General features: G+C 37.9%; 2 protein-coding genes, 2 long non-coding RNA genes and 1 pseudogene across 4 annotated transcripts; 4 read left to right on the forward strand and 1 right to left on the reverse strand.

Moving 5' to 3' along the window:
- The first annotated feature begins 1,856 nt into the window (after positions 1-1,856).
- Positions 1,857-3,172, forward strand: LOC112183591 (probable mannitol dehydrogenase). The gene is made up of 3 exons (XM_024321967.2): positions 1,857-1,954; positions 2,058-2,174; positions 2,642-3,172. Exons 1-3 carry the CDS (start codon positions 1,857-1,859, stop codon positions 3,153-3,155), a joined length of 729 nt encoding a protein of 242 aa, XP_024177735.2. The 3' UTR covers positions 3,156-3,172.
- A 45-nt stretch (positions 3,173-3,217) lies between these two features.
- LOC112190211 (probable mannitol dehydrogenase) lies at positions 3,218-3,816 on the forward strand. The gene is made up of 2 exons (XM_040515397.1): positions 3,218-3,392; positions 3,472-3,816. The coding sequence occupies exons 1-2, from the start codon at positions 3,254-3,256 to the stop codon at positions 3,675-3,677; spliced, it is 345 nt and encodes a 114-aa protein (XP_040371331.1). The 5' UTR covers positions 3,218-3,253; the 3' UTR covers positions 3,678-3,816.
- A 1,088-nt stretch (positions 3,817-4,904) lies between these two features.
- Positions 4,905-6,810, reverse strand: LOC112186006. Its single transcript, XR_002930584.2, has 5 exons — positions 6,796-6,810; positions 6,195-6,303; positions 5,274-5,372; positions 5,047-5,184; positions 4,905-4,919 (listed from the first exon to the last, which is right to left on the reverse strand). It is a non-coding gene; the product is annotated as an uncharacterized LOC112186006 (long non-coding RNA).
- A 6,434-nt stretch (positions 6,811-13,244) lies between these two features.
- LOC112183592 lies at positions 13,245-14,194 on the forward strand (annotated as a pseudogene).
- Positions 14,195-19,309: 5,115 nt separating this feature from the next.
- LOC112185502 lies at positions 19,310-20,019 on the forward strand. Its single transcript, XR_002930299.2, has 3 exons — positions 19,310-19,396; positions 19,772-19,832; positions 19,962-20,019. It is a non-coding gene; the product is annotated as an uncharacterized LOC112185502 (long non-coding RNA).
- Positions 20,020-20,748: the final 729 nt, after the last annotated feature.

The following is a 20,748-nucleotide window of genomic DNA, read 5'->3' on the forward strand; positions in this document are numbered from 1 at the left end:
TGTTTCTTGCACTGCTACTTCAAGAATACAGAACATGTTTAACGTACTTGGCCTCTCACCATTGAGTTTGAAAGCTCCAAAGTTCATTCCTATGCATTGGGATGCCCACCCAGTAAATTGGTTAAAAGTTAATACCAATGGTTCTTTTCGTAACCCAGAAACTGCAGGCTTTGGGGGTGTTTTTAGAGACCACGATGGATTGTTTCAAGGTGCCTTTGCACATAAGGTTGAGGTTCCGAGTGCCATTGATGCAGAGGTAGTGGCAGTAATAGAGGCCTTGGGAGTTGCTTGGAGAAAGGGTTGGACTCACTTATGGCTTGAAACATACTCATATCTTGTGGTGCACTACTTCAATAATCCTAAGTTAATTCCATGGAGATTGCGAGTGGTGTGGAATAATTGTGTTTATTTCTCTCGTCTAATCCATTTCAGAGTTATTCACATTTACAGGGAAGTTAATATGATAGCAGATGCGCTTGCTAATTATGATGCTACTAATGTTGGTGCTAGGTGGTGGGACTCTTTACCTACCTTCATTGCTGGATACTATGGAAAAGACTTATCGTCTGCTCTTTCTTATAGATTTCGTTAATGTCTTGGGTCTTTAGATTCGTTTGGGTTGCATTTACTTGGTTGGTTTTTTTTTTTTCTTTCTAGTTTTTGTATATGAAAAGGGTTCTGTCTCTTCTATGTCTGTACTTGTTGGGTTTTGGTTTGGTCCCCCCAACTTATGTAATTTTGCACTTTCTTTTAAATAAAATAAAAATAGGGAGATGGGGGTGGGTTTCCAGAGTGTGGCAGACCCTTCTCCTTTGGGATTGAGGGTGGGACTTGTTCCCTACATTGTCCACCTCTGAAGAACTAAGGGCACGTTTACTTACTTGGAATGAAAGATAATGATTATGGGGTAAAACTATTCGTACGTTTACTAACACAAAGGAATTGGAATGATTCCGGATAAAAGTATTCTTGCGTTTACTAACACATGAAGGAATCGGAATGAGTGTAGGTCTCACCTCCTTATAAGGAATTGATTCCTGAATACTCAGGAATTTGATTACGAAGGGGCGAGATGGGTTTAGGAATCAACTCCTCTGAAATCAATACCGATTCCTTTCTTCTCTCATTCCAATTGTCTCCGATTCATGATTATTTTCCATTCCAAGTAAGTAAACGTGCCATAATATCGCCTAATCCCTTATTTTATTAAAAAAAATGTGATAGTTTTAAAAACTTAGGTATAGAAATTTAGAGTGAGCCTTAAGTTTGGTACTGTTTGTATTTTTTTTCCCTTTTCACAAAATTTCCTAATGCCATTTGTGAGCTTCTAGTTCATTCAATCAGTGACTGCTATCTGTCTTGTGCTATAAGCATCATTTTTTTTTTTTGAGTGGAAGACGACAATAGAACCAACACATACAAACACAATAGACGATAATAGATCATAGTTTGTTGAGAGGTGAATAAAGTTTGTAGATATTAATTGAAGATAGAAAGCTATATTAGATCAAAGACTAGAATAGATCAATCCAGATTACATTTGTTGTGGAATCAGTCACATCCAACAACATGCAAAAAATTTATTTTATTGAGCTCTTACCATTCTGGTGACCGGTGACGTCAGTTTAATCTCTTGGACTTTCTATTTGGGTCACCCAATACGTCACCACCTCTTCGACATTTCTATTTTTCTCACCAAGTACGTCACCCCCGCCCATCTCCTCCCTCTATATATACCATTTAACTCCATTGAAGGTAGCTCACACTTCCATATCTGTCTGTCTCTCACATTTTACTACTCGAACTGCATTAAGCTTCAACACCAAAACCATCAGTAAGAATCTGCAACAAAGAAAATGGTGATGTCTCACGAGCAAGAACACCCCAAGAAGGCATTTGGATGGGCTGCAAGAGATTCATCTGGTGTTCTCTCCCCCTTCCGTTTCTCCAGAAGGTACATTGTCAACTAGTATAACACTCCTCTATTCTACCTCGTCAGATTACACCACAGTGTTTGTTTTATATTAATTTCTAAAGTTGAAACGATTTGATTGCAGGGAAACCGGAGAGAAAGACGTGACGTTCAAAGTGTTGTACTGTGGGATTTGCCATTCGGACCTTCACAATGTCAAGAATGAATGGGGCTCCTCTACCTATCCTCTGGTTCCCGGCGGGTACGATACTTTTTCAGTTTTTCCAGGAGACTCTTGACTAGTTATACACTTATACTAGTAGGAAAATTATTTAGTACATAGTAGTATCTCATACACATATTTACAAATGTGACAACAAATTTGTTGTCAGAGTGGTAATGTTGAGTCATATTTTGTGTAATCTTAGTTCTAATAATGGTAATTACACTTCTTACGACATTGTTACAAGCTTTTGAACAAATTTGTTGTCAATATTGTAAATTTTGTTTAACTATATGTAAATAGTGTAAATGAATATGATAACTTTTGTTCTCAATGTTGTAATTTTGATTCAAATAATTGTAATTTTTTGTTCGAATAGATGTAAAATGAGTGTATGGGATACTGGTATGTAAGTCTCATACTAGTAAAGGCCGGTGTTTACATTTTATTGCTTGAATTATGAGACCTCTTCAGTAATCTAATACGAACACAATTCGGGAATGCAGCCATGAGATTGTTGGTGAAGTAACGGAAGTAGGGAGCAATGTAAAAAAATTCAAAGTTGGAGACAAAGTCGGTGTTGGATGCTTAGTGGGAGCTTACCAATCTTGTGATAGTTGTACCGACCACCTTGAGAACTACTGCCCCAAACAAATACTCACGTACGGTGCCAAGTACTACGACGGAACCACCACCTATGGAGGTTACTCTGACATTATGGTGGCCGATGAACACTTCATAGTTCGCATCCCAAACAACCTACCGCTTGATAGTGCTGCTCCACTCCTATGTGCCGGGATTACAACCTACAGCCCCTTGAGATATTATGGACTAGACAAGCCCGGAATGCATGTGGGTGTGGTTGGCCTAGGCGGCTTAGGCCACGTCGCGGTGAAGTTTGCCAAGGCTATGGGGGTGAAGGTGACAGTGATCAGTACTTCCCCTAAGAAAGAGGAGGAGGCTATTAAACACCTTGGAGCTGACTCGTTTTTGGTTAGTCGTGACCAAGATCAAATGTAGGTAATGTTACTGCTTTTACGACTTTTAAGTGGATTAAACAATGAGCAAGTTACTTAATTTTTTTTTCATTGATTAATTTATAGGCTGCCATTGGTACCATGGATGGGATCATTGACACAGTTTCTGCACAACATCCTCTCTTGCCTTTGATTGGTTTGTTGAAGTCTCATGGAAAGCTTGTTATGGTTGGTGCACCAGAAAAGCCTCTTGAGCTTCCGGTTTTTCCTTTACTCATGGGTAAGCATGTAACTATAGGAGTAGTTGGCTTTATCTGTTATCTTTCGCAGTGTAGGGTTATTAATGTTCGACTTAACAGGAAGGAAGATGGTAGCTGGTAGCCTCATTGGAGGTATGAAGGAGACACAGGAGATGATCGATTTTGCGGCCAAGCACAACATAACAACAGAGATCGAGGTTATCCCAATTGACTACTTGAACAATGCCATGGAGCGCCTTGCCAAAGCAGAAGTCAGATACCGTTTTGTCATTGACATTGGAAACACACTAAAGGCCAGCCCTTAAATTCTGCAACCCAGACTGTTATCGATGTAGAAACAAGAACAGAAGTCGAGACTGATTCGGGGTCATAATCAGTGTTGTTCTTTCTCCAGAGCATTTTTTGTTGTTCGCTACGTACATTAATTCATTCATTCTTCTTCTTTTAGACTCATCCTCATCACATATAAGCAGAATGTAATGTGATGATTTGAAATAAACGATTACATGAATAATGTTACTGCCTTCTGTGATAATTTGAAATAAATGAATACATGAATAATGTCACTGCCTTGTTTTGTAATGTTGTTTTCTAATATAATCACTTCAAATTGTTTTGCTTTATCTCTAATCCCGACTGCCAATGCAAATTCATCAAAAACCAAAATTAAGAACTGAAAGCTAGTATTTGGTACAAAACACATGAAGTTATCAGCAATGACGGCTGAGTTTGAGATTTAACTCTAAAGGCTGATTTTATGTCAGGAACTAAAATTCAGGAGATTCAGTTTTAGAGGACCCAGAACAACTACCAGAAGTGCCATATGAACTCCCACTAGAACCATCGATAGGGGTCTGGTTTAGATCGACATTCTAAAACCAAAAACCTCCACATGGAGTTTTTACTGAATACACCAACTTATCATGCACATGCGGTGCACCAGATGGAGAATTAGATGAGGTGGCATGCTTCTATTGGTCCTACATATGTGCATCTATCAGAAAATTCAGAGGCAAACATACTTCAACTTGGATAAGGAAAACTAGAGCATCTCTAATGGCTTTATTTTTTTGCTTTGGTCAAATTTGAATTTGACATATGACATGGCAAATTTGATATAGCAACATTTTAACTAATTTTAGCTCCAATGGAGATGTCAAATTTGAATATTACTTTAACATATAAAATTCTATTCATGTTGCTTTTTTTTTTTTTTTTATCTTGTAAATCAAATATCATACAATGAATGGTTCCATTAAGAGATGCAATTGAGATTATGAGAATTTGAGATATGGGAATACATCGCAAGAAACAAAAAACATATAGTACTTCACTGGAAACCAACAAACTGATACAAACTAAAAAAACTATAAGGCTTTCTTGACCTCCACACAGACTTATGTTGCATATTACAAGAGCAACTAGTCTTCATTCTCACTAAGGAAGATATTGCAGAAAAAAGAATAAAAACCTTTGCTGCAAATCTGGTAGGTGGTCAACTCGTCTGCATTTAACTCATGTGCAGCTTGGTGAGGCATTTAACTCATCTGCATAAAAGATACAAGCTACAAATAAAAGATCTACCTAAATTTATAGAAAAACATGATCAGCAGACCTCATAAAACTGTCATAGCCAAACTCTATGAGCGGAAGGCATCGATCAAAGAGACATACCCTTGTCTTTGGAGATAAACGTTCCATAAGAGCTGATGCAGCATTTCGCGCATTATTCTCCTCTATGAAACTAATTGTTGAATTGATTATTAATAGGACAATAATCCCAACAAAGTCTTGCCAGTCAGGACCCTCACCCTGGAATATCATTTTATTCCAGAATAAGTTACACATCATATTTAATTTGACCTGAATTGGAAGTGCATAGCTAGTTTAAGACTACTTACTCCCCCATTAGCAAGGACAAGTGCCATAACTGCTGCAGCTTCCATAACCCATGACAAGGGGTTCCACATAAAGCTAAGAAACTTCAAAATTTTGTTCACCTGCAAAAAAGTACGGGATTTTAAAAATGTTAATTAGGAATACACTTTAATATAAACTTAATGACCAATCAACATGCATGCTAGAACCGCAAGTTTGTTTTCATTTGGGACAAAGTCCTGCTATATGGTACCAAGGAATTTTCACGATCAATTCACTGTCAATTCAAAAAGAACCTAAAATATGGATAACCTATTTGAAGACAGTATACTGTATTTTCTGGTTCCTCTAGAAAGCTAGTTCTTTTCAATTGTCGCTTAATCATAATTGTTGTACTTAAGCAGGTTTTGATAGGTAAATAAAACTACGTCTCAAATAAAACCATCATTTGAATATTAGCCCATTAGAGAACCACTAAAACTCAAAAGCCTGAATGATTAGGAAATAAGACAGCAAAGTACATCAACCTAATCACTTCTCAACACAGGTAGCCTCTTCTACTCATTCAGAGGTGGAAAGATGCTGACAAAATAACACATATACATGCAGCCCCACCGCACAACCTTGAAATAGTGGAGATGAAGACTATAATTTTCAAACGAACTCCTTGAAAGAAACTCTAATGAGCAAATTCATGAGGAACCTTGTCTTTGACTTTTTGAATTTTCTCATTTGTATATTCTTGGTTCTGGATTACTGCTAGTCTAAAAGAATGCTAAATTCCCACCCTGGAGAAACTTGTCCACCAATTTTCAAGTCTAAAGTAGTACTCAATAACCAAGCTCTTAACTCGGTCAATCTAAGTTTAAGTTGCAATTGACTTTTCTACTTTCTGCAAACACTAGAAATGAATAGAAAGCATATTTCAAAACTGAGGTTCTTACTGTCTTCTCTTCAAGTTTGTTATAGCCAAATCGATGCCATCTCTATTGAAATTCTCAGGATCCAACAACGGTGTGTCCAGATCTTCAGCCATGATTCAAGCTTCCAATCCTATATTCAAGAAATCAATCAAATGCTTCCCATTAACATCAGGCAAGTATCAGTTCCACAGTGGAAGTAGGTACAGAATCCACATTATGAATAAAAAAAATCACTAATCATAAAATCCTTAACATTTCAAAATTCACAACCCACATGCAGCGTAAGTAATCATAAATCCACTCAATCATCCCATCCCGGGTTTCCCTCAAGTAATCATATTAACTCATCTGCAGAAAAGATATAAGCTACAAATAAAAGTTTTCTTAAATTTTTAACCCCTTTTTTCTTCCCTAAATTTTCTTAAATGTTTCCAGTCAGTTAAGAAGTTGGTTTTCAATATTTTTGTAATAAGTTGGAATTCTAAGCACCAGATGAAAACAGATGCTAACTAATCAAGTGTAACTGAAATCAAAACTAATTTGGCAGATTTTAAGCCTTCTCAATGCACACACGACCAACAAATATTAGAAAAATCTCAAATAGCAAGATTTAAGTCCTCACCTGAGTGTGTGTGGGAAGATGCTGTTTGCTCTGAAAGCAGCTTAGACTTTGAGAAATAAGATCCTCTTTCTGCACCAAGCTTCTAGGCTCCACAACTGCAACCCCAGAACTTTGAAGGAGGTACAATAAAAGTCATATTCAAACCAGACAGTAAAGTGTTTGAATCCACGAGATTCAAATCCAAGTTTCTAATTCCATCAAATTCAATATCATCATGCAAGAAAAGGAAGGACCATAATCATGCAGCTCACTGCATTCTCACATAAATCCAACAATTCCGAGTCATGAATTCCACCAAGATCAAAAATTAATGAGCACCCAACTGATCAATTTCACTTTGGAACAGAAATTCCTAACCGAGACAGATTCTTACGCAATTGAGATTAAATCATGGTTTATAACCAAAACGCCTAAACAGAGCGTCTGAAAGTAGAGTAATTTATACACGAAATAGTAGAAGAGAAAGCAAGATTGGACCCAGAAAAGAAAGAAATTGATTGAGAGAGAAATTTAGAATCAACCATGATTGAAGGGAAGAGAGGCATCACCTTAGCTCATTGGAACCGGGGTTTCAAAAGCCTGAGTTCTGGGTAAGATGAAGGAAGAAAGACCGGGAAAGGAGAAAGAGAGACGCACTGAGGCAGTGAGAAACAATTAAAAAAATAAATAGAAAATTACACACAAGTGATCTTTTGAAACTTTAATTAGTCATAAGGCCACTTAATTTTTCTTGTACACATAAGGCCACTTATGTTTACAAATTATTTCATTCTTGACAATTTTACCCTCCACTTAAGAAACCAAATTCTACTTACATCGATCCCAAATCTCTCTCTCTCTTACCCGATCACAGTCCCTCTCTCCTCGACCACAAATACTCACGTCTTTGGTCTCCACCTCCGCCTCCGATTCCGGCGACCACCGGCATGGCGCACTCTCTCTCCTCGATCACAGATCTTCACGGCGCCTGCACGGTACTTACATCGATCCCAAATCTCTCTCTCTCTCTACCCAATCACAGTCTCTCTCTCCTCGACCATAGATATTCACGTCTTTGGTCTCTGCCTCCGCCTCCGATTCCTGCGACCACTGGCATGGCGCTCTCTCTCTCTCCTCGATCACATATCACTTCTTGGTCTCCACTTGCAATTTCGTAGTTCACCGACACGGTGCTTTCTCTCTCACACTCTCTCCTCGATCACAGATCTTCACGGCGCCGGCATGATGGTTCACCGAGAAAATGGTGAATGCGATGCTCCGATCTGGTGCGCTCTGAACGGCCCTGCGCGGTGGCTCTCAGTCCTCTGCTCCGCCCAAGCGACCCTTCTCCTCCACCGCCGGCCACAACCATGCTTGTAATTTCCAATCTCTCTCTCTCTCTCTCTCTCTCTCTAATAGTCACAGCTTCACGCGCACATATACATGCTCATTTGAATTTGATATTGGGCGAGTTTGATGTTATTTGTGTTTTGGAATTTTGTGAATCTCAGTTAAATTTTCGTCTGGAGCTACGATGCATATTAGGGTTTTCTCTCCAATTTGTTTGATATGCATAGAGTGAGAATGTTGGATAATTATAATTAAATTTAGGGATCCTATTGATACATTGATTGGAAGTCTAGACTATGATAGAATTGAAAACTCTTTTCTCTGTTTACTGCATTATTTGAATTGATTCTGTTCTACTGTGATCATTAGGATAGAGATGCTTTTTATAGTTACTAACTTATTTGCTAATTGTGATGAATGATTTTCTTGTCAAATGACTACTGCAATTGCCATCGGTTGTTGTTAAGCCAAACTGGAATCCCAGAGGCAAGCCTTGTTCAAGCAAAGTTAGATCGAGTTTTGGGAGAAAATGTGTTTATTTTGTTTTTAAATTAGCAAATTGTGTTGAATAAGGAGCAGATGAGGATAGTGAAGGAGGCATTGCACTTGTCTATGGTTCCCTCTAGTGTTGCGTGTCGCGAAGTGGACCAGAAGAGGGTTTTGGAGTTCTGCAAGTCATGCATAGAGCAAGAGAAGGCTCATGGATACAGTTTTTGTATTACAATTTGGTAATTCCTATGGATTTTACAGCTTACTCTAGTGAATGATGCTCATGGATACAAGTTATGTTGATGGATTATGATATGTGCAATACATGCAAGGTTAAGCATTGCAAGCCTTCGACATTGTAAATTTATAGTTGTTTTAATGTTTCATAGTAGTTTTTGTGTTGGTTGGTAATAGCTTTTTCAGTCAGTGATAGTAGCTTTGTTAGTCTCTGATAGTAGTTTTTTCAATCTTGTGAATAGATTTTGTTTTGCGTGGTACTAGTTTTTGGTGTTGCTGTGAGTAGCTTTTAGTGATGATTAAATTAGCTTTTGGTGTTGGTGAGAGTAGCTTTTTTGATATTGGTGATAGTGTTTTTTGTTGCTGGTGACAGTAGCTTTTGTTTATGGTGACAGTAGTTTTTGTTGCTGATGAGAGTAACTTTTGTTTCTGATGTTGGTGACAGTAGTTTTTTATTGTTGGTGAGAGTAGCGTTTAGTGTTGCTGAGAGTAATTTTTGTTGCTAGTGACAGTAACTTTTGATGCTGGTGACAGTAACTTTTGTGACCTCGTCGAGAACTCATCACAGTAGCTTTTGTTGCTGGTGACAGTAATATTTGTTGTTTGTGGGAGTAGCTTTTAGTGTTAGTGACAGTAGCTTTTGTGACCTCACATAAGATTGTCGGAAATTTCATCAGAGTAGCTTTTGTGACCTCACATAAGATCACCGGAAATTTCATCATAGTAGCTTTTGTTGCTAGTGACAGTAGCTTTTGTGATCTCGCCGGAAATTTTATCAGAGTAGGTTTTGTTGCTAGCGACAGTAGCTTTTGTTGCTGGTGACAGTAGCTTTTGTGGTCGCCGGAGTTCGCCGGAAGTTGGGCAGAGGTCGGCCGGAGACTCGCCGGAGGTTGGCCGAAGACCGGCCGGAGTTGACTGAAGACCTCGCCGGAGAGGAGAGAGAGAATGAATGTTGATTTTGTACTCTAGTGGCATTTATGTAAATATATTGGTTTTCAATATCCAAAATATAACACATTTTTTAATCTAATGGCCTTATGAAGGAAAAAAACTAGTTGGTGGCCCTATGGCTAAAAAAACATTCTAAGATGCACTTATATGTAATTAACCCAAAAATAAAAGACAGAGTGAGAAGAGGCTGTCAAATTTGACAGAGGAGAGGGATATGTCTCATCCACGTGGAAAAGACATACGGGTTGGAGAAGGGTTTGAACTGTTAAAAATAAACGTTGGGCTTCCACATGACAATTGACCTCTCCGTTGGAGATGGTAGGTGACTCGTACAGGAATCAAGAAATGCGTGATCACTATTTAAAGAGCCTTGAATCACATAATTCACCATCACACCCTTTGCCTTCTCTTCTGTCTCTTTCTCTTGTTCATCCGCCGCCATCTTTTCCTTTTCTCTATTTTTATTATACTATGCTTTGTATGGTGTTTTCTAAAACTATGTGTAGCTAATTTTTTTTTTTTTTTGTTACGAGCAAAGTTTGAATCCCCAATTATGTGATAAACTCTTTGTTATGCAATCTTAGTTTCGCGAACTTTGCTTATGAGATTGATTGTTTGATTTCGTTAAATAGATATCTTTTATATGTTTATATTCTTATATGTGTACTTAGGGATATAAGCATGTTATTGGAGCCAAGACTTAAAACAATTCACTTAATAGTTTTGTGGTCAATGTTCTTAAGTAACGACAACTTTTGGATGAAAGTTAAATCAAACAATTAGAATTGCATGCTAGGTAGGCATTCCACACTAGGATGTTATTCTGTAATCGATCAAACTTCCATATGATCTTAATGCTTCAAATATGATGTTGATAAGATAGCGTTCTATACCTTGATTGCATATTTGATAGCTAGGCTTAGTTATCATGCTTTCACGTAGACTAAGTAACAAAGAGAAGTAAAATATGGACATTGTTTGTGTAAACTTGTTTCTTGATTGATTTCTTTCTCATAACTTAGAAATTGGAATTAGGATGCATAACTTGTTTTGGTCATAATTGGCAGTGGATCTCTGAGCTTTTAACGTTTTTATCATCTTGATTTCCAAAACTTCAAACAAAAATCCCTTTCTTCAATTTGTGTCTTTTACAAACTCTAAACTCCCCATTTTCTTGTTTGTGTTTTCTTTATTTGTTTTATTTTTGTGTTAACTTGCAATCCCCTCTAACTTTTGGCACGAACGATCTCGGCTTTCCTATACTATAATAGAACGATATTCTTGCAGAGTTAAGTTGAACGTCTATTTTAGGCGTATCAGCAACCTCATATTCCAAACGGCGTTATGTCTTGATTTACTCTGCAGTAGATATGCCTTTGGGATTTTGACTAGTCCCTCATAGTGTGAATGCGCAAGGGGAAGAGGACATCTACTGCAACATGCATGAAACTTGGCGTGATCCACATCTAGGACATGCAATCACTCTCCGGTGCAATCAAGATGCCATTTATCAACCAAAGATTTTCTTAACATTGATCATTTGAAGGCCAGCCATGCTATAGATGCTGAGGATGGCAAACTTAACCACTTGGTTGTGGCATGCCCCAACGATGAGTGTGGTGTGACAAGCAAAGTAAGGATTTTGAGAAGGGGACGAGACCCATCATTGCCGGTGGCATTTTGAATCCAATTCTGGACGTAGAAGTCATAGGACCTCTTGAGGTCAACTGCGAACAGAACGTGCCTAGTTGTTTATTTAATTTATACTGCTATGAGAATGAAGACAACTTCTGCACTACACAGTTGGAAGTCCAAAACAATGATAGGAGCTAGAACCTAAGGTACGTATATATCATGCATGCATCTCTTCTCTATTTTTGTTTTAGCCAGAAAATATGTCATAACAGTTTTATAGGCCAACTGCCTCAAAAACAAAACAAAAATAGAGAAGAGATGCATGCATTATATATATGAACTAATCAACATAGTAACCATTAATCATAGCTTAAGACACGTTTGGATCTATTCATAAGCGCTCATTCAACATTTCATCAAGCCAAAACAATCGAACTGGTTGTAAGCACTTAACACTCTCGTGTCTTCATTCGACAACAAGACAAAGTAGAATTCTAATCATCCCCCTCTAAATTGATCTTTCAATTTCGATGTAGCTGTCCTTAGTGAACTCGAAGGTGAACAAACATTCTTCCAACCCAGTTTACATTAAAATTAAATAAAGATACAAGAAAACCACAAAGAGTATAACATTTCAAATTTTCGGAAAAAAATTATAATACTTCCAAAAAACTTCACAACTAAGATTCTTGGAATTCTAATAACAACCAAATCGAGGCTAGCAAGAAGACAGTTTGTAGTAAAGAGATTTACTTTTCAGAGAAGCTCAAAATCCAAATAACACTTTTTCCTTCTTCAACTATGCACTGAATTTGTATAAATCACCACGACACAGTTTTTTGACCAAAATGAGACAAAATTCTCCATATCCAATCAAGTGATGCTGACTGAGGTTGCGTTAAAATTTTAGAACTTTTTAGAGTAATGGAGATCGGGTAAAACTACACCCAAAGTAACTGCAGTGCAACAAAATAGTAAAATTTCCAGAATTTCAATTCTCACTACTACAAAAAGTTAATCACACAACGGAACAGAAATCATCCGTTGTGTGTTTAAGTAAGCTTTATTGCACAACGGTACTTGTTATATTCTGTTGTGTGAATGCCAACAAAGTGATAACTTTTTTATCAGAACTACATTGCACAACGGACTTAAGTAATGTCTGTCGTCTGAGTCTTAAAAAAATTAGCGGCAGATTTCCCTCCACTTTGGAGCCTTGGTTGCCTCTTGAAATCTGAAATTTGTGCTACTTGATACAACGGTGCTTTATATTTCCGTTGTGTGATTGAAAACTGGATGCCAAATTTTGAGGAAGCTTGATTGAATGTCTTCCACAAGGTAAACCTAGTGCAAGTTGTAGAAATTAGACAACAGAAGTTATACTTTTCTGTTGTGTGAAAGTGGGAACATATAGGCGGCAACATTTTGAGCCAAATTGCTGTATGCGGCAGATTTCCCTCCATATTTTGACATTTTGATACTCTTACAACAGTTTGTTAGGTTTCTGTTGTGTGAGCAACTTTAGAATTTGTTGGAAGTTTAATTGTGCCTCCCACCCAGCCCAAGCCACATCGTGTCGAAAGAAAAATGAAACAAATTCTCTCGAGCTCTCTCAGTTGTGAAACCCCCGTCTCTCCACCCCCCCTCCCCACGACTCTCCCAATCGTGAAACCCCCCACCCCCCCTCGCCCCACGAAACCCCTCTCTCTCAGTCTCTCGATCTCTCTTGTCTCAATTTCATGCTCTCTTCTTCTTCAATCTCATCACCCCCTTTCAAACTCTAACCCTAAAATCTTCCTCCCCCAGCAATGGCCTCTTCCCCCGACCACAACCACACCCTGAACGGCGATTCCAACACCCACGCCTCCAAAAAGCCCAAACTCTCCTTCATCACCCCCTTCGAAATCGCCGCCGAATTCTCCCACCACGACCCCACCGTCGCCCGAATCAACAACGGCAGCTTCGGGTCCTGCCCCGACTCCGTCCTCCAGGCCCAGCGCCGCTGGCAGCTCAAGTACCTCTCCCAGCCCGATCACTTCTACTTCAACCACCTCCAAGCCGGCATCATCCACTCCCGCACCCTCATCAAGGACCTCATCAACGCCGACCACGTCGACGAGGTCTCCATCGTCGACAACGCCACCACCGCCGCCGCCATCGTCCTCCAGCAGGCCGCCTGGGGCTTCTCCGAGAGCAAGTTCGAGCAGGGCGACGCCGTCGTCATGCTCCACTACGCCTACGGCGCCGTCAAGAAGTCGATTGAGGCCTACGTCACTCACGCCGGCGGGCACGTCATTGAGGTGCCCTTGCCGTTTCCTTTGAATTCCAACGATGAGATTGTAACCGAGTTTAAGAAGGCTTTGGACAAGGGGAAGGCTAATGGTAGGAGGGTTAGGTTAGCTGTGATTGATCATATTACTTCAATGCCGTGTGTGGTTATACCTGTTAAGGAGTTGGTTAAGATTTGTAGGGAGGAGGGAGTTGATCAGGGTTCGTCGATGCGGCACACAGCATTGGGTGCACTGAGGTTGATATGAAGGAGATTGGGGCTGATTATTATACTAGTAATTTGCACAAGTGGTTCTTTTGCCCGCCGTCGATTGCTTTTTTGTATTGTAGGAAGTCGCCCAAGGGTGTGGAATTGCACCACCCGGTGGTTTCCCATGAGTATGGGAATGGATTGGCTATTGAAAGTGCTTGGATTGGGACTAGGGATTACAGCCCTCAGTTGGTTGTAAGTGTCATTTCTATATTGTAAGTGTCATTTCCACTTACAGTTAGCATATGAACCAGTTATGACTTCAATAGCTTTTAAGTTTCAACTATAGCAGTTGTTTCAATTAAGTCTGGTGTTACAAGTTTGTTGTCAAGTATATAATGTTCGGATTCATTTTATATCATAGCCTCTAGGTAAAGCTAATAAGGTATCCCTTTACGGATAGAAGGCCTTTAGATTAGCTAATAAGCACCTTCATTTGCAGTCGTAGCATGAGCTTAACAAAATCATATGAAAGAGCTGTTGTCAACAAGGCATGTGCCATAATTATACTGCCAAAAAAGGCAGATAGGTGAGGATTTGATCAACTTTGATTCTATTTGAGAAATTGTTGTGGACTATATGCTCTCAAATTTTCTTTGAAATTTCTTGTCATGCGAAATTCCATTGAATATTCTGGCACATCTAAATTTTTAACTCCATGGAACTTATTTGACTTGACATCCTCAATTGATTAGGTATGAAGTTGACACTGATGCCTGTCTATCAGTTCTGGCTCTTCAACCTATTCTTAAGATGGAATCTGTCCTCTATATTGTTGAGGTATATCAGTAATCAGTTCTGGCTTTTTTTTATTTGGGTTCTGGGTTTTGCATTGAAGATGTGAAAGGTGAGTTCTTTTGGTTCAGAACACGTCATAATGGAAGAGAAGATGAGAATTGGAGGGTTGCTTAGTGGAGCACAGTCTAGTATACTTGAGGAGATGAAGTTGTTAAAAGAACTGCAGGATCATTCTGGTTTGTTAATTTGTTCCCTTCCTACGTTGCTTTTTTTTTTCTTTTCTTCTTACTTAAATTTTTGAATTTGGGTGGTTTGAACATATAATCGAGTCTTGTGCTAGGTGGAGGTAGAGGAGAAGTTATAGGCCTCGGGTTAAAATATAAAGTGAAATTGGTGTAATTTTTGTTTAGGAAGGTCTATATATATTGGGTTGCCTAATTACTACTGCAAGTTGTTTTTGTAGTGGTTATGTTCTGTTTGAAGTAGCCTGTTTGATTCTGAGTGCTGAATATCTATTTGTTTTTACATCTCGTGTTGCCATCTAGCATTCTCCATTACAGTTTCCTTCAATGTGATTTAACACTTTTTACTTGGGTTTCAGATATGTTCGGGTACTTGGTGCATTTTACTTGCGTATCACAGGCAGCGATACTAATGTCTACCAGTACCTAGAGCTTCTGTACAATGACTATCGGAAGTTGAGAAGTAAATTGGCTGATGGACGTAAGTTATGATCACCCTGATTACTATTTCGTAACTGCTATATAAATGTTCTTTGCCATTGGTCAGTTTACGTGCACGCTAACTCAAGTTTGCTTTTCATTGTCTCAGGTTTCTCGTTGACTCATGTGGATGAGCTTATTGATGAACTTCTGACAAAGGACTACTCATGCGACGTTGCCATGCCACGAATCAAGAAAAGGTAATAATCTGTTGGAATGAGTTATTCTACATCATTTTGTTATTGTAATTTCTTTGTTTGTTTGTTTGTTTTTTTTTTTTGAACTGTACAGATTCCACCTATCTATATGTTCTAATTGCATCTGGTCCTTTCTACTTATGTTTTATGCTACCTTCATACTCCTATCCCAGGTCTCTAAGAGGATCTATTGTTTGAGGTTGATGAGAATTGAATATTGATGCCGATGTTGTTAATTAAGGTGTGCATTTGTTAATTTTTAGCACAAGTTATTAAATATTGTGCCTCATTCTATATGGTCTTATTTATTTTCAGGGTCCCGGAAGGCCATAAATTCCGAGTTATGGCATGCCTGCGTCGGCCCCCTTGTTTGTTTGCCTCAAGTGGGGAGTCTTGCTTATTACTTCCCTCAGGGCCACAACGAGCAGGTTAGATTCATCATCAGTTTGTCTCAGCAGATGAGTGTTGAATTAAGTTAGAGGTGTTCCAAGTGAATCCGTAGAGGGGTTATGTGAATACATAATAAAAGAAACAACAGAGAAGTAGTATTAATAGTGTTCTTTGTACTTTCCAGTATTAATATTTTGGAACTCTAAGGATGTTCCACCTTTTCTGCAAATATTTAACAGTGCATAATGGGTTGTGCTTTTCTCTTGAGCAGTGATGGTGCAGCTTCATTGGTGCTAGTGAGTGGGGAAAAGGCACTTGAACTTGGGTTACATGCTCTTGTTCTTCATTCCTCTGGAAAACCAACCCCTTTGGTACTGTATCATGCTCTTCTGCTGCAATATGTGCTAACTCGTGAAGCTTCACAATAAGCTTGGAGGTGATGCAAATGAGAGTATATATAGTGCACAGGATGCTTGATAAAATGCCACAAGAAGGTTTTGTTGAAGCGAAAAGATATTATATCAGCTTTTGATTCATGTGTAGCTAGCTAGGAATGCTTTCTTGTTTGGTACATTACCTAGTCACTTGAATGTATGGATGTTTGAAAAATGGTAATGGAATGATATGGATTTGAGTACTTTTGATGTGGTAATTACTGTCCAATAGTCACTGGTTTGTTACTCAATTTGATTACAATATTCACACTACAGCTAACCAAATAGAGTAGTTGTGTGAACTAACAACCAACAACAAAAGAAACAAACTTCTGTTATGTGAGATTCATAACACACAACAGAAACCAAATAGAGTAGTTGTGTGAACTAACAACCAACAACAAAAGAAACAAAGTTCTGTTGTGTGAGATTCATAACACACAACAGAAACCAAATAGAGTAGTTGTGTGAACTAACAACCAACAATAAAAGAAAACAAAGTTCTGTTGTGTGAGATTCATAACACACAACAGAAATGAAATCATCTCCGTTGTCTGAGTAATCAACAGACAAGGGATATAATTTCACTTCAGTTGTGTGTTATTAATCTCAGACAACAAAGAATGAGTAATATCTGTTGTGTGTTACATATCTCAGACAACAAAGAATGAGTAATATCTGTTGTGTGTTATGAATCTCAGACAACAAAGAATGAGTTATATCTGTTGTGTGTTATGAATCTCACACAACAGTGAATTCTTTCTTCTGTTGTCTGAATGTACCGACACATCCCCGCGCCTGCCATGCCAGGCACATGCTTGCGCAGAATTCACACAACGAAAACAGATATTCTGTTGAGCAAAGTATTGTCACACAACGGTGAAATCACCGTTGTCTGATTTTTCAATCACACAACACTCGTTTAGACCACGGTTAGTTTGGTCATCACACAACAGAAAATCACAGTCGTCTGATGACCTTTTTCTAGTAGTGTCTACCCGGAAACGGACATGGGAATTTAACTTTAAAATCTTCGACTGAAACTTGTCGGGAAGAATTCTTTGGTAACTAAAGAAGTAATTTCAAAAACCTTTTACTAGAAGTACCCTTGTAGATAGTTTGAGTTGGTGTTCAAAGTCTAGGCTGCAGAAACTTTTAAAAAAAAATTTGTTTGGACTTTAGAAAATGAAACACCTTAATAAGGAAAACTCAAAAGTTTAAAGTGTACGTAGTCTCTTGACTTAAGAGAAAAAAGTTTGGACTAATGTAAGAGACGAAAATCAGCTTTCCATAGTAAGAAACATGCAAGAATATAAAACGGTTAATGTAAACTCTTGGTGTGGAAGAAATGTTTTGAAGTCTTCGACTTGAAAAGTGAATGTGTGATTCACGAGGCAAATACGAAAGTAAACACCTAAATTACTCGTACTCGTCTTTCATCTTTTCGTGCCTCAATCTTGTTGTAGTAAATTACTCTCCAGGTGAAGCTAGAAGATGCATTGATCTTGAAGAACTGCTCTTGACTTGTGATTTCTTCTTTCCATTTGAGTCTACAAAGATTTGTACCAAAGTTTCTAATCATGATTTACTTCCTCCAACGAATTCGTATTAACACATCCAATTGAAGCATTTGGCTCTTCCAAGCTAATCATTGTCATCAAGAGAAAATTAACTCGAACTTTGATCCTTCTAGGTAGTGGAACCTTTGGATGATTTTCCCAATGATAGACTTTTAAGCTCATTGATTATGCATAAGTATGTATGTTTAAACTTTTCTTGACTTTTCTTTCCTCGATGCCAAAGTCACAACATGTAAGAGCAACTCCAACAGCTTCCCCATATTTAGATTTTTCTCTACTTTAGGGAAAAATAAGCCTCTTTTGCTCCAACAGATTCCCTATAATTATCTCTATTTTAGAGAAAGTGAGGAAAGAGAAAACCAAATTCCCTATAATTACAGCAATTTCTAAAATTTAAGGAAGAATATGGAGATTTTAGAGATTGATGTAGAATAGAGAATCTGTTGGAGTTGGAGAAGAAAAATATGCTAAAACTTTGACTTTTGCTTCCCTATTATACAGAAATTATAGGGAAGCTGTTGGAGTTGCTCTAAGTCTACATGTTATGTTGATCGCCTTTCTCCACAGTCCACACCCTCGTAGAGCATTAATTCAACCTTTCAATTCTCAATTAGCCCTTAACATTGCCAATTAAGCTAATTCATCCCAACCATTTAATCAAAGTTGCGTCTTATAAGAGAGTATGCTACAAACTCATCCATTTCTTAAATTTCGTAGCATGATTGACCTCAAAGCAATCAAAGATTCCTTAAAATAGAGAAAACTTGCTGCTCAAGTTATAAACATTTAAAGATATTTTCTTGATTATTTCTAGAAAGGTTGTTGATGATCCTCCTAGAATTTGATCCGGTTCGCGGTTCAGATAGTAGAGAGAGTTGAGCCACGTTGTTTTGATCATGAGGGTTCGGTGGTTAAGTGTGTTCTAATCATGCCTAACACCTCGTTTACTACCATACCTTTAAGTATATTTGTTTTTATCCTAATGTTATCTATCTATCTATCTATCTATCTATTCATCTATTCATCTATACACATTTACTATATACTAAAGCTCCTGCACTGTTCCTAAGCACTGTTCACCTGAGAAATGACGGTTTTGCCCTCATTTTAATTTTTTTTACGGCTCTGCCATTGACCTATTCTTCTTTCTTCTACAGCCGTATAACCAAGATTGCTCTCTCAATTTGGATCTCCGCCGTGAATCCCACTCTCAGCTCTCCCTTATCGATATCGTCATTTGTTCGGGAAGCCTCTATTGAACAAAGTTATCGAACGCAGGTCGATCTTGATTGTTTCACAATTTCAACTGCATCCGTCAAGCTGCCAGATACTACGGTTGGGCTGATAACAAGTACAAAAGGTTTGGTTTTCAGTGTTTATGTACTAAATTCGATAGAAAATTTGGGATTTGATCATAGATCGTTGGGGTAGGAAAAAGAAGAGGAGATATTCAAGATTTGGTCCTTTTTTCGGGGGAAGGTTTGGGTTGAGGAAGCTTTCAATAGAAGAAGATGTACGTGTTTGATTTGTTTTTTTTTTTTTTTTTTTTTCAGTTGTCTAATATTGTGGTTTCGAGTGAGTGTTTTATTTTTGATTTTTGTGTATTTATATATGTGATTTTGTGTGAAATTTTCTGAGTTATATTCTTTTTTTTTCAATTATTTTGTGCTCTCAGAATTAGCAGATGTATTGAATATGCTTTTGTTGATATTGGGTTGTGATTGATTGCTTGCAGGTTTTGCTTGCTCCTACTGTTTCTTCGAAGTGATTTATTTGTGAGATCGTCTGTATTCCAGGTGAGTGTTTTTTTTTTAAGGTTTGTAGATAATTTTATAGCATAGGTAGTTGGATATTGAGTTTCTTAAACGAGATTCAATTAGATTGTGCTGTTTCGTATTGGTTTTATATCGGTTTTGACGTTTTAGGGATTTGGTTTATCTTCGGCTTTGGGAATCTGGTGATTGATTGAAAAGGTTGCAAGGTACGGTTTTGATTTTTTTTTTTTTTACTGTGAATTCACTATTGAATTTAACTGCAAATAAAGGCTTTGTCTTAACTTTGATTCATTGCATTGGAGAGAATGATTAGTTTGATTCAAATTGCTTGACAACATTTTCTTTTGATTAACATGAGAACTGTTGCTCTGATCTGATTCGTTATGGGTGATATGTAACTTTGGTAAAAAGCTAAGCCAGTTTTGCTCATAGATATTTGTCTTGCAGTATAATTTATAAACGTAAAATCTAAATTGCAAAGCTCTGATTTTTGGTGTCGGTGGAGACCTTTAATTGGATTTCATCACATATATAGACTTACCATGCAGATATGTATATACTGGTTTCAGGCCTTTAATTGGGTTTTGTAGCTTATAAAGAAAAAATATAACATGAATTGTTTGCATTGTTTTGGTATTCCCATGTCTCTGCTTGAAATTGCTATTCATATAACCTTAACAATTTGTTTAAAGGCATCTTTGTATCATCATCTTATATAAATTTGTATCCTAAGTTGGGGCATTCATTCATCTATATTGGTATATCCTCCCAACCTATGTTCTTTTCATGATATATACCCATGTTCATTTAAAATGCTTTTGTTTCTCTTTGAACTATTTATGTATCAGCATTCTATCGTCAGAGGTGAAGTACCCAAGAGACTTCTTCTCATTCATATTCTAATCCCATGAACACGTTGTACTTGCCTTCTTCAAAA

Source organism: Rosa chinensis, chromosome 2 (assembly GCF_002994745.2).
Source record: "Rosa chinensis cultivar Old Blush chromosome 2, RchiOBHm-V2, whole genome shotgun sequence".
Taxonomy (NCBI): domain Eukaryota; kingdom Viridiplantae; phylum Streptophyta; class Magnoliopsida; order Rosales; family Rosaceae; genus Rosa; species Rosa chinensis.

Coding starts and splice junctions, on each gene's coding strand:
- LOC112183591 (XM_024321967.2), top strand. CDS start 1,857: ATGGTGATGTCTCACGAGCAAGAACACCCCAAGAAGGCATTTGGATGG. Junction 1,955..2,057: donor CCCTTCCGTTTCTCCAGAAG/GTACATTGTCAA, acceptor ATTTGATTGCAG/GGAAACCGGAGAGAAAGACG. Junction 2,175..2,641: donor TATCCTCTGGTTCCCGGCGG/GTACGATACTTT, acceptor TCGGGAATGCAG/CCATGAGATTGTTGGTGAAG.
- LOC112190211 (XM_040515397.1), top strand. CDS start 3,254: ATGGATGGGATCATTGACACAGTTTCTGCACAACATCCTCTCTTGCCT. Junction 3,393..3,471: donor GGTTTTTCCTTTACTCATGG/GTAAGCATGTAA, acceptor TCGACTTAACAG/GAAGGAAGATGGTAGCTGGT.